General features: G+C 45.6%; 1 protein-coding gene across 3 annotated transcripts in view; it reads right to left on the reverse strand.

Annotated features, from left to right (window-relative positions):
• Positions 1 to 1,512: 1,512 nt before the first annotated feature.
• Positions 1,513 to 13,543, reverse strand: part of LOC132818933 (2-5A-dependent ribonuclease-like) — a 50,239-nt gene continuing 38,208 nt past the window's right edge. For all 3 annotated transcript variants that reach the window (XM_060830070.1, XM_060830069.1, XM_060830071.1), the window contains exons 5-7: positions 12,944 to 13,076; positions 11,178 to 11,302; positions 1,513 to 5,788 (exon numbers count right to left, since the gene is read on the reverse strand). In XM_060830070.1, coding sequence (XP_060686053.1) covers positions 5,668 to 5,788; positions 11,178 to 11,302; positions 12,944 to 13,076 — 379 coding nt within the window. In that variant the 3' untranslated portion in view covers positions 1,513 to 5,667. The remainder of the gene's footprint in view (positions 5,789 to 11,177; positions 11,303 to 12,943; positions 13,077 to 13,543) is intronic.

A 13,543-nucleotide genomic window follows, 5' to 3' on the forward strand; every position in this document is an offset into this window, starting at 1 on the left:
CAGGAGAATCGATTACTTCATCAGGAAAGGTCCTTCATCAGGAAGTCCGAAGCGTTGATTTTGCTGTCGCTTGGATGCTGCCTGACCTGCTGTGATTTTCCAGTACCACACTCTCAACTCTTAAGCTCCAGCATCTGCAGTCCTCACTTTCGCCTTGTTACTCAGTGCTGCCTAGCTCTATGAGTGTGTATGTTAATTAATGTTGCCTGTAGATATCTTTCAGTGTGTGTGTTATTCTGTACTGTCTGTCAGCACCTCATTGAGTGTGAGTGTGTTACTCTGTGCTACCTGTAGGTGTCTCTGAGGTATTTGTCTCTGAGTGATGGATAGAGAATGGGCTTTGTGCTGGGGATTGAAGATTTGGTTTAATCTTCTCAAAAACAGTTAAGTCTGAGATGGCACCTCAGTGAGATAACCAAAGTTAAAAATCACACAACACCAGGTTGTAGTCCAACAGGTTTCTTTGGAAGGACAAGATTTCGGAGCGCTGCTCCTTCATCAGGCAGTTAGTGGGCATGATCATAGTTCACAGAATTTACAGGGAAATTGAGAAAGGTGAATACTGAGAGTGTATTCTCAGTAAGGGAGGGATTTTAGAGGCAGTGGGCACTGTGCTCCCTAATGTGCTCCCCAGTTACAAGGGGATTTTCTGGATCCAGGGTCATTGCAGTCGTGGCTGCCTACTCAGCCAGTACAGGCTGGCCAGAGTTATATTTCAATGGTCAATTAGCCCTAAACTAGGTGCAGCAATATTACCTGACTGGGAGGGGAAGCTGTATGAATGAGGGAGGTTGAATTCTTCCAGGTCCAAGAGGGATTGCAGTAGATTAATGCAGGGCACTACCACCATGAAGGTGTCACCTTCTCTCCCCATTCCTCAGCTGTGGTGACCCTTGGGTTAAACACACCACCAGTTGGCTCCGTCTGTAATGAGCAAGTGGGACTATGTTCCTCTGGGATTTGATTAGATTACCTACATTGTGGAAACAGGCCTTTCAGCCCAATCAATCCACATCAATCCTCCAAAGAGTAACCCACCCGACCTATTTCCCTCTGACTAATGCACCTATCACTATGGGCATTTTAGCATGGCCAATTCACCTGAATTGCACATCTTTGGACTGTGGGAGGAAACTGGAACACCCAGAGGAAGCCCAGGCGGACACAGGGAGAATGTGCAAACTCCACACAGACAGTCGCCTGAGGCTGGAATCGAACCTGGCAACCTGGTGCTGTGAGGTGGCAGTGCTAGCAGGGATAATGACCACGTTCTTAGGTGATGGAGGGAAGGTCAACCTCTCCCAAAGGCAGCACAGGCTGGATCGAAGGGGCATCAAGAGTAAGCATGGGGAGATTGAGGGTGACAGAAGGAAGGGGTTGGTTGGCAGGTTGTTATTCAGAGTCAGGTACCAAAATATCAGTCCTTCTGACACTTCCTTTTTTTTTCTTTTTTTCAGTAGTGCTTATTTTTCCCCAGCCCCCATGTTGTGTGTGTGCAGGCATGAGACACAGTGAAAGTCACAAGTTGCATGAATCTTTATTCAATTTCCACCACCAGGAAGAAAGGAAACACATGAGTGGCCAATGATAAGCAGTGCCCTTCACATCAGAGAGCAATGCTGTGTGATCAAACAGTGAAGGGGAGGGCAGGAATTAAATCAAAATAGAGTTGGGACACTCCTCTTTATTTTAGTTTTTTTCCCCCCAGAATCAGTCCCTTCTCTTGAAACAATCAAGAGGAGAATCTTTGAACACTGGTCCAGCTCCCTCAAGAGCCAGCTCTCAGACTAAGCAGAACCTCTGACACTTCTGTTTATTTTTTTCTCTTTTACAGAACCCCTTACACTCCTGTTTATCGTTTTTTCCCCATACTACCGTCTAACTGCGGTAGAGCTTATTTTTCCCCAGCCCCCATGGTGTGTGTGTGTGTGTGCAGGTGTGAGACACAGTGAAAGACACAAGGTGCACAAATCTTCATTCAAATTTCCACCACCAGGAAGAAAGGAAACACCCGAGTGGCCAGTGACAAGCAGTGCCCTTCACATCAAAGGACAATGCTGCGTGATCAAACAGTGAAGGGTAGGGCAGGGATTAAATCAAAATAGAGTTGGGACACTCCCCTTTTTTTTTACAAGCAGTGCCCTTCACAAAGTGCAATGCTAATCTCCTGTTTATTTTTTCTATTTTTTTTATTATTTTTTTCTTTTTTTTAACCCCCACACTACCGCCTAACTGCGGTAGTGCTTATTATTTTTAACCCCAGCACCCATGGTGTGTGTGCGCAGGTGTGAGACACAGTGAGAGACAAGGTGTACAAATCTTTATTCAATTTCCACCACCAGGAAAAGTAGGAAAAACACCCGAGTGGCCTGTGACAAGCAGTGCCCTTCACATCGAAGGGCAATGCTGTGTGAACAAACAGTGAAGGGGAGGGCAGGGACTAAATCAAAATAGAGTTGGGACACTCCCCTTTTTATCTGTCATCCAGGGCTCCCTGATTGGACAAGGTTAACAGGCCCCATCAGCAAACTCATATTTTATCAGAAAGAATTAACACTTATCAAACAAGGAGCGCAAGAGCTAAAGGACACTGAACAATATGAATGGTTTGAAAGATTTCCTTACGAACATTGCAAATGAGATTTGGGAAAGAACATTTTTCACTCAGAGGGTGGTGGGAATCTGGAATGGACTGTCATAGAATCCCTACATTGTGGAAACAGTCCATTTGGTGCAACAAGTCCAGACCAATCCTCCAAAAAGAAATTCACCCGAGATCCACTCCCATTGGCTATTTCCCCTGACTAATGCACCTGACACATCCCTGAACACTATGGGCAATTTTAGCATGGCCAATTCACCTAACCTGCACATCTTTGGATTGTGGGAGGAAACCCACACAGACACAGGGAGAATGTGCAAACTCCACAGAGATAACCGGGGCTGGAATCGACCTGGGTCCCTAGTGCTGTAAGGCAGCTGTGCCACCCATAAAAAAGCCCAAAGAGTTGAGCTTTTTTTAAACTGCACCAGCCTGACGTGGTACAAACTACAAATTCGCAACCCTCTATCAGGGAAGGTAATGGAGGGTGGAAACCTTACAACCTTTGACTATCATAACATTCATGGATTTGGGACAACGGCAGGAAATTGGGATAAAAGTGCCTTCAGTGGTAGTTATGTTCGCGCAGACTCAATGGGCCAAAGGGCCTTTTCTATGCTGTATCTATGCTGAGAGGGCTGTGCAGGTTAATGGTGACTAGTATAGACTGTTGAAGGTGGCAAATACATGATCACAGGTCAGAGGAAATGGCTCAAGCTTCAGTGAAGGCCCAAGTAGGTGCTTGGAAGAAGGGTCAAGGCTAATGGAGGCAAGGTCAATGGAAACTGAGCAAGGCACAAGGTGCTGGCTGGCATCTCCAGGGGTTGTAGTGAGGCATGTGGGGACGAGAGGGGAGTGTGTAGGGAGGGAGTGCCGTTTCAGATGAAATGTGACCTTTGCCAGCAGCAGCATGACCTTCAGCACCAGAGGGTGTTCCTAACTACTCTGTGTGATCTCACACAGCCACCCGTCTAGTCACCACGCAAGGTCTTGCTCATGTCTATAATCCCATCTACAACACTACCTGCACCCAGTATCTGCACCTCCTGTCTACACCATTGTCTGTACATACTGTCTGCACCCTCCATTTACACCCCCTGTTCACACCCACTGTCTACACCGCTGTCTGCACCCTCCATCCACTCGTCCTATCTTTCTGCTGTTGTAAGATTGTATCCAATGATTCCATTGAGATTACTTCAACAGAAGCTTGAATTTTAGAACTGGCAATGATTGTCTTATAACCCTGACCTTCAAAGTCTGTCTTCCATAATGGGCTGATTAATATTAATTACTGAATGCCATTTGATTTCTGTGATAGCAGGACTGATGTATAAGGAGAGGTTGAGTTGGTCAGGAATGTGTTCACTGGAGTTTGGAAGAATGAAGGAAGGGAATCTTGGAGAAAGCTGTAAAATTGGAACAGGACGAGACAAATAAGCTGCAGGAAGGATGTTCCCAATTGTGGGGAAGTCCAGAACCAGGCTCATAGTTTAAGGTTCAGGGATAAACTCTTTAGGACAGAGATGAGGAAAAATGTTTTCACCCAGAGAGTGGTGAGCCTGTGAAATTCTGTCAGAAAGTGGTTGAGGCCAAAACATTACATTTTCGAAAAGGATATAGCCCTTGTGGCTAAAGAATCAAGGGATATGGGGTAGGGAGGGATTACAGTATTGTGCTCGATGCTCAGCCATGAACATAGATTTGTGATGACTGAAGGGATGAAACATTATCAGAGAATGCAGAGTTGAGGTTAAAATCAGATCAACCACAATCTTATTGAATGGGGGAGCAGGGTCAATGGACTGAGTGGCCTACTTTTGCTCCTTGCCCATATGTTGCCTCATACACCTTTGCACGATCGGAGACTCGTTCATATTTTCTACCTGCAGATTAAGCTGCATGTGCAATAGGCCTCATCTGTACAGTGTTTTCTCCAGCCTTTCATCAGGACAAGTTAAAGATAATGGTCTCATAATAAATCCATTAACTTTGTAAGCTAGCTTATTTGAAGCAATAAAACACATTACAAGTCGTGAAGCAGACATTACAGCAAGCAATGATGTGTGGCACTGAGGCTCAGTGGTTAGCATGCTGCCTCACAGCGCCAGGGATCCAGGTTCGATTCCAGCCTTGGGAAACTGTCTGTTTGGAGTATGCACATTCTCCCCGTGTCTGTGAGGGTTTCCTCTGGGTGCTCCAGTTTCTTCTCACAGTCCAAAGATGTGCAGATTAGGTGAATTGGCCAAACTAAATTGCCCATGGTGTTCAGGGATGTGTGGATTAGGTGCAGTAGTCAGGGAATATGTAGAGTAATGGGGTGGGGGAGTGGGATGCTGTTCGGAGGGTCAGTGTGGACTTGTTGGGCCAGGTGGCCTGTTTCCACACTGTCGGGAGTCTGTGAATTGATCTCGGTCTGTGCAGCTTGCAGGCTCACAGATGACTAACTGCAACACTGTACATACACAGGGGTGGATTTTCTTAAAGGTAATGATCATCAAGGGGGGATAGTTACGTTCTCCCTTGATGGAGACAGTCATTGCTTGGCAGTTGTGTGGCAAAAATGTAACCTTATTCATGTTCCAAGCCTACATCTCTGGCAGTAAAATGCTTTGGAACATCCTAAGGTGACATACTTTTGGGGTGACAGGATGGCTCAGTGGTTGGCACTTCTGCCTCACAGCACCAGGGACCCACCTCAGGCCCTTGTGGAGTCTGCACATTCTCACTGTGTGTGGGCTTCTCCTGGGTGCTCGTTTCCTCCCACAGTCCAAAGATCTGCAGACTCAATAAATTGGCCGTGCCCCCTAAATTGCCTATAGTGTCCAGGGATGTGCAGGGTAGGTGGATTAGCCATTGAAAAATACAAGGAGAAAATAGGGGGCTGGGTGGAATGTTCTTTGGAGGGGCAGTGTGGGTGTAGGCTGAATGGCCTACTTCCACACTACAGGGATTCTGTGATACAAATGTAAGTTCCTTCTTTCCATTCTAGCCCTGAAGCATGCATATGGTTCTGTCTCATATCCACTCAAGAGATGGCAACCCTTTGAAGACAGGAGCAGCCTCTATTCTTTTGGAAAGTACTTCTTCCACTCTGTGTCCTTCACAGCCTTGTAGACAGCAACAATGAGATCAGGAAATAACCCAAAGCTATAACCTTCTGGACTCTTCATTAAACTGTGGAACCTGAAAAGCACAATTAATGTCCAAGTCAATGAAGATATTCCTCAGCAATCCCTAAATGCTGAGTTTTAGTACTCAGCAGGCCCCAGGAGTCAAAATAACCAAGTAGATCATTGCTCTGAATTGTTCATAAATGTCACCTTCACATTTCTGGACGCTTTGATCAAAAAGGTTGCTTATTCCTCTCCAATATACAGCTTAAAATCAGCTCAAACTCCCAACCATCCAGCTGAGAGCAGAGCCCTGTACAAACTGGAACTTGGTCAGTGGGAGCACTGTCACCTCTGTCTCAGAAGCTTTGTCTATTTAAACCAGAGACTTAGTCAGAGAGTCATTCAGCATGGACAGATCCTTCAGTTCAACTCATCCATGCCAACTAGGCATCTTAAATTAATCTAGTCCCATTTGCCAGGATTTTGCTTATATGCCTCTAAACCTTTCCTATTCATGTACCTATCCAAATGCCTTTTAAATGTTGCAATTGTACCAGCCTCCACCATTTCCTCTGGCAGCTCATTCCATACTCCTTAGATCCCTTACGAATTCTTCCTCTCTCATGTTAAACCTGTGTCCTCTAGTTTTGGATTCACATACCCTGGGAAAGTTGTTGGCTATTCACCATATCTATGCCCCTCATGATTTTATAAACCTCTATAAGGTCACCCCTCAGCTTCCAACACTCCAGGGAAAATAGCCCCAGTCTATGCAGCCTCTCTCTAAAGCTCAAACCCTCCAACCCCAGCAACATCCTTGCAAATCTTTTTTGCACCCTTTCAAGTTTAACACCATTGTTCCTACAGCAGGAAGACCAGAACTGAGCCCTGTATTCTCAAGCTATCCTCACCAATGGCCACTTTGGTGGACAGCCAGAACATGACATCCCAACTCCTATACTCAATGCACAGACCAATAAAGGCAAGTACCAATCACCTTTGTCACTACCCTGTTTACCCACGGCTTCACTTTCAAGGAACTATGAACCTGCACTCCAAGATTTCATTGCTCAGCAATACTCCCCAGGACCCTGCCCTGATTTGTCTTACCAAATGCAACACTGTGCATTTATCTAAATTAACCTCTGTTACCACTCCTCATCCATTGGCCCACCTGAATAAGCATTGATCTTACATTATAAACCTGAACGTATGGAAGGCATTGGTGAGACACACCTGCAGTACTGTGTCCAATTGTGGTCTGCTTATTTGAGGAAGGATGTGGTGGCACTGGAGGCTGTTCAGAGATTGTTCCCCAGATTGATCCCAGGGATGAAAGGGCTGTCCAACGAGGATCAGTTAAAGAGCTTGGGCTTGGACTCGTTGGAGTTCAAAAGAATGAGGAGGGATCTGATTGAGGAATAGAAAATGGGAAAGGGGAATGATAAGGTGGATGTTGAATAGATGCTACCCCCTGCAGGACAGTCTGGAACAAGAGAACATCGAGATAGAGTGAGAGGCGGTAGGTTCAAAACTGAGAGGAGGAGAAACTACTTCTCCCAGAGGGTTGTGAATCTGTGAAACTCAATGCCCCAGAGTGCAGTGGAGGCAGAATCAATCAACAGGTTCAAGAAAGATGTGTTTCTGATGAAAAGCGAGATAAAGAGCGATGGGGAGCAGGCAGGAGAGTGAAGTTGAGACCAGGATAAGATCAGCCACAGTCATGTCAAATGGCGGAGCAGGGTCGAAGGGCTGAATTGCCTCCTCCCGCTCCTAATTCCTATGTTGAGCACACAGTCAAGGCTGACACTGCAAAACTGAGGGAGCTGTTGTCTTTCAGGTGAGATACAAAACAGAGGTCCTGCCACAATATATCGAACTGTACTATCTCCCCCAGTGACAAGTGTTGGAATTTGAATTCAAATCACAAAGCAAGCCTCATTAATGGTGACCACGATAATGATCCCTGAATGCTGTCCAGCCTCAGCCTTACCCAGCCTGGACTTCATGTGACTCCAGCCCCACAGCAATCTGGTTAACTCTTAGGTGCCTTCTGAGAGGCCACAGCAAGGCCAGCAGTTCAAGGGCAATTAGTCTTGGGTAACAAATGCTGATCTCTCCCAGTGACACCCACCTCCCAGAAAACAGAATGCAAGAGATTGGTGTCAGCCACAATTGTCAGATCAGACTCCCAGTGAGATGGGGAGATGGTTAACAATGTATTCAGTTCAGTATGGAACAGGTCCCCACTTGTTAGCACATCGTCGCTGACAAACTTAGTTCGAGAAAACAGAAAACTGAAGGCGAGAATACACAAATGTGGGAATATCAGTGAGAATTCAGGCAACTGAAGGAAGATGTGAAGAACTGCAAAGGAAGACAAAAAGGAAGCAAGAGTTACAAAACAAGTGATTGAGAAAGAGACCTGCAAGGGGTCACACAAATAACAGATGTTTTACACGAAAATTAGAAAATCAAGGAGTTCCAGTGCAATGTGAGCCCTTTAAAAACAAACTGGGAATTCCATGAATGAGACTAAGGGAATGACCGATGTGTACAATAATTAGTTATGTCAGTCTTCACAGTCAAGGAACGGGATAATGAAGCTCCCATTCCAGGGAGGTTAATAATGAATGGAAGACTGGAATTCATGAAACTTGATACTTGCCAGAAAACAGCATTGGAAAACGAGCAGCTCTAAAGGCTGACAGATCTCCAGGACCTCAGGGGTTTAAAGGAAGGGGGGAAGAAGTTTCAGAGGCTTTTCTCATCAGATTCCAAAGCAGCAACCATTCCTTTAGTTTGGAAAATGTCTTGCTGTAACTCCACGGGTTGAAGAAAGATGAGCGAGGGAACCAAGGAAATTATATCCTGGTCAATCTAACATCTCTTTTGAGGGTTTCATTGGAATCTATAATTAACAGCCGAGAGAATGAACATGTAGAGAGTTGGAAATAGCCCACATAGTTTTGTGACGGGTAGGTTCTAACTAACGAACCAAATGCATTGACTAAAATAGTTGTACTCAATAATTTTCCGCAAAACAGTCTGCTGATCAAAGTTAAAACCCATGGGATTGAAGATGAATGTTTGACTTGGTTCAGAGGCTGGTTTAGTGACAGACAACAGAGAAATAAAGTGGCAAGTGGTGTTCCACAAGGATTCTGTGGTGAGGCCTGTATGTATTAATGACAATCAGAGTTCCACATTGACACAAAGACTGATGGAATAGTAAGTAGTACAGATGGTCTTTTTGTTTTAAACTCACACTGAGGACATGAGTATTGCTGTGTGGGCCAGCATTTATTACACATTCCTAGTTGCTCTTGAGAATCATAGAATCATTATACAGTGTGAAAGCAGGCCATTCAGCCCATCAAGTTCACACCAACCCACCAAAGAGCATCCCATCTGGACTGACCCCCCTCCCTGTAATGCTGCATTTCCCACCCAGCCTGCACATCCCTCAACACGACACACAATTTAGTTTGGCTAATCCACCTAACCTACACATCTATGGACTGTATGGAAGAAGCCCACACAGACATGGGGAAAATGTGCAGACTTCACACAGACAGTTACCCCAGGGTGGAATTGAACCCAAGTCCCTGGTGCTGTGAGGGAGCAGCACTATCCACTGAGCCACAATCCTGCTCTTTGCAAAGTGGTGGTGAGCTGCCTTCTTGAACCGCTGCAGTCCAGGTGCTGGAGATAAACCCACAATGCCCTAAGTCCAGGATTTTGACCCAGATGCTATATGGATTGGAGGGGAACTTGTAGTTAGTGGTGTTCTGTGTATCTGCTGCCCTTATCCTTCTAGATGGAAATGGTTATGGGTTTGGAAGGTGCTGTCTCAGGAGACTTGGTGAATTTCTGCAGTGCACTTTGTAGGCGGTGCACACAGCTGCTACTGAGCATCAGTGGTGGAGGGAGTGAATATTTGTCGATGTGGTGCCAAGCAAGCAGGCTGTTTTGTACTGGATGATATCAAGCTTCTTGATTGTTTTTGGAGCTGCACCCATCCAGGCAAGTGGGGACTAACCCATCACAGTCCTATCCAAAACTTGACTGATTTTTTCCTAATTCATTTCCAGGATTGGTCATCTCCTGGTATGCCAGCATTTACTGCCCAGAATCAAATGGGTTGGCACAATGGCCAGCACTGCTGTCTCATAGCACAGGGACCTGGGTTCGATTCCACCCTTGGGCAACTGACTGTGTGGAGTTTGCACGTTCTCCCGGTGTCTGCCTGGGTTCCCTCCAGGTGATCTGGTTTTCTCCCACACTCCACAAACATGTGGGTTAGGTGGAATGGCCATGGGAAATGCAAGGTTATAGGGGAGTGGGTCTGGGTGGGATGCTCTTTGGAGAGGCGGTATGGGCTGAATGGCCCGTTTCCACATTGTAAGGATTCTATGAATTTCTTCACTCTGAGGGTTTTAAATCTTTGGGATATTCATCCCCAGAGAGTTGTCGATACTTAGGCATTTGAATAAATTCAAGATAGAGACCAAATGTTGGGAGGCAATGGCCTAGTGGTATCATCACGAGATTCTTAATCCAGGGACCCAAGTAGTGTTCTGGGGGACCTGAGCTCAAATCCTGGCAATGCCCAGAGAGGAGTTTAAATTTAAAAACAACTCTGGAATTCAGAGTCTAATAATGGCCATTGTTGGGGGAGAACCCCATTGGGCCAACTAATCATCTCCTTCAGATTGCTGTCCTTGCCCATACCAACTCACATATCACTCCAGACCCACAGCAACGGAGAATCATAGAATCTCTATGTGGAAGAAGGCCATTCAGCCCATCAAGTCCAAGCAGCATCACACCCAGAACCACCCCCCCCTCCTATCCCTGTAACCCTACACTCCTCATAGCCAATCCACCTAACCTGCACATCTTTGGACTGAGAGAGGAAACAGGGGCACCCAAAGGAAACCCCTGCAGGCATGGGGAGAACATGCAAATTCCACACTGGCAGATGCCTGAGGTTGGAATTGAACCCAGGTCTCTGGCGCTGTAAGGCAGTGGTGCTAGCCACTGTGCCACCCCATCCTCATCTCTGATCTAAATGTCTAACTGCTTATTCCCAGACTCGGACTCTGCTCTGGAATCCCCATGTCAAGGCACACCCTTCCAAAATCCACCCTGTCAGGGCCCTGGAGAATTTGAAATGTTTCAGTGAAATCACCTCCCAATCTTCTAAATTCCAGGGAGATCAGCAATTTCCCTCTGGCTTCCCAGAAGGTCCGAAGATAAAGCCCATTCCTGACCCAGTCCCCTCTCTCTATCATTAGACAATCCCCTCAACCCGTCACATGAACTGTGGCTGGGTTTGATCATCTCAGTAAGAATTTCAAGGCAGGGAGGAGAAAGAAAGACTCTTTCGGCTTTGAATCAATGCTAAAAACTGAAAAAAAGCAGGAAAATATTGTCACCAAGTATTGTTCACATACTCTTTCTTTTCATCAAAGTGCTGGATGAGGTTTCTTATGAATTTCAGGAGGTCACTGGTGGTGTCCTTATATTCTTTATTCTTGCCTTGTCTCTTGTTCATGTCATTGAGGAGAACGGAGTCAACCTAGAAGGAAATGAACAGCAGAGTTTGTTTTCTCTGTTGATTAAATTCACCTTGCTTGCTCCTCTGAGCACCTGAAGGGGCGAGGCTCCAAAAGCTGGTGTTTTCTAATAAACCTGTTGCACTATAACCTGGTGTCTCATGATTTTTGACCTTGTCCTCTGATCACTTTCAGGTTATTCCCACGAGCACTGCATGTTCTTGCTTCTCCAGGCCAGGAGGTAGCGATCTTGACAATGGATTTGACAATGGTCTCCATCAGAGAGGACCCACAAATCAGGGACAGAGATCAGAGATTACAGCCCTGCTCTTGCTCCTCAGTCCCAGACCCGAGCACAACGAGCCCCCTGGTGCCCCGGGTACTGATTGTCGCATCCTGGACCCTGTACATAATGCAAATGGTGCGACTGATCTTTGATTTTTCTCCAACCTCACCAGGTCTCCAGTTACTGAGAGTACTTAAATGACAAAGCCTTTAGCTGCCTTTACCAGTTAGAGACCTTAATTGATGGGAAACAGACTGAAATGGGTCAATAAGATTTGGGAGTTACAGACACAGATTGCAAAGTGGAAATCTGATGTATGGCTCTGACTGAGACCGGGTGGGACTGGGTATTCCTGGATACAAGGTGTTCAGTAAAGATAGGAAAGTGGGAAAATTGAGAGAAGTGGTGCGATTGGTGAAGGAAGTCAGTGCAGAGCTGGAGGAAGAGGGTGTCTCAGAGGGGTCAAGGCTTGGCTTGAGATAAGGAACAAAAATGGTGCAGATTGTTCAGAGCAGTCTACAGGTCACCAACCAGTGGGAAGGATGGATAGGAACAAACTTACTAGGAACTTACAGAGAGATGTAAACATGATAGTGTCGTCATAGTGGGGGGCTTAAATTATCTGAATATAGACTGGGATAGTAGCGATGAAGGACAGACAGGGGCAAGTCTGATCTTAGAGTAGGATAAAAGGCCAGCACAACATCGAGGGCCAAAGGGCCTGTACCGTGCTGTACTGTTCGATGTTCCATGTTCATTCCAAGATTGTATTGAGGGCATGCAGGACAAGAGTTTGTGCTCGGCCTGGATCTTGTTACTGAGTTAGGCCAAGTAGGTCAAGTGTCATGGGAAGCATTTGTAGAACACTGATCATTGTATTGTAATATTTAGGAAAATGATTTTTTTTTAAAAAAAGAAGAAAAACACAGCCCAGAGTAAGAATAATTAACTGAGAGAGAGCTGAGATCAATAAAACAAGAGCAGAGCTGGATTGGAGAGACTGGATCCGAAGACTGGCAAGAAAACCAACAGCTGAGCAATGGGTTACCTTCAAAGCACAGATGGCTAGGGGGACAGTTGTAGGCTAGGTGGATTAGCCATGGGAAATTTGGGATTGGCAGAGGGTAGATTGCCTTTTAGAAGGATGATACCTACTCCATGGGCTGAATGGCCTCCTTCTGCACTGGAGGGATTCTACACTTCAATGCCTAACATCAGTCTGCTCACCTGCAGTGAATTATCTAGCATCTATTTCACAGAGGGATTTTAGAACTGATAGAACCTAAAGCATGTGGCATTGAACCCACAATAGATGTAAACCAGAAGCCAGCATCAGAAAGCTCAGAGAAGTGGTATTATTGCAGGTTGGAAGGTGTACCTTCTCTGTCCACTTGTGAAATGATCTTTCCTGATCCTCTCCGGTTTTATTCAGGATCTGGACAATCTGACTGTCATGATTCCGTTTGACCACATCCTTCTCGTTGGCGAGACTTTGGATCAACTGGGCCTTGCTGGAGGGGAAATGAAAAGGTGATTAATGAAAAGCAACCTCGGTCACACAGAACTGCAGCCACTGTAACGTCATGTGTCACATGCAGAATGTTCATGCAATAGGAATCTGATTGATCAGATTCATTTTCGTTCCCAAAAAACCTTCATGGGTAAGGAAAGTACAGTTTAATAAAAACTAATCTCCGGTAATGGTACAGACACAGAGGGGAGGAAGGTATCAACTGAACATAATAAAATGTGTAAGGGATTGATAGCCGAGTTTTTGACTCTGGCTCTGTAAAGTATGGTGGGGTATTTTCTAAGCTTAAAACTCCATGTTTGAAATGTATTTGTGTGTTCTGTGTATCTGGGTTTTATAGAAACATACATAGCTGAAAATGTGTTGCTGGTTAAGGCACAGCAGGTTAGGCAGCATCCAAGGAATAGGAAATTCGACGTTTCGGGCATAAGCCCTTCATCAGGAAGG

This window comes from Hemiscyllium ocellatum, chromosome 9, assembly GCF_020745735.1.
Source record: "Hemiscyllium ocellatum isolate sHemOce1 chromosome 9, sHemOce1.pat.X.cur, whole genome shotgun sequence".
NCBI classification, from domain to species: domain Eukaryota; kingdom Metazoa; phylum Chordata; class Chondrichthyes; order Orectolobiformes; family Hemiscylliidae; genus Hemiscyllium; species Hemiscyllium ocellatum.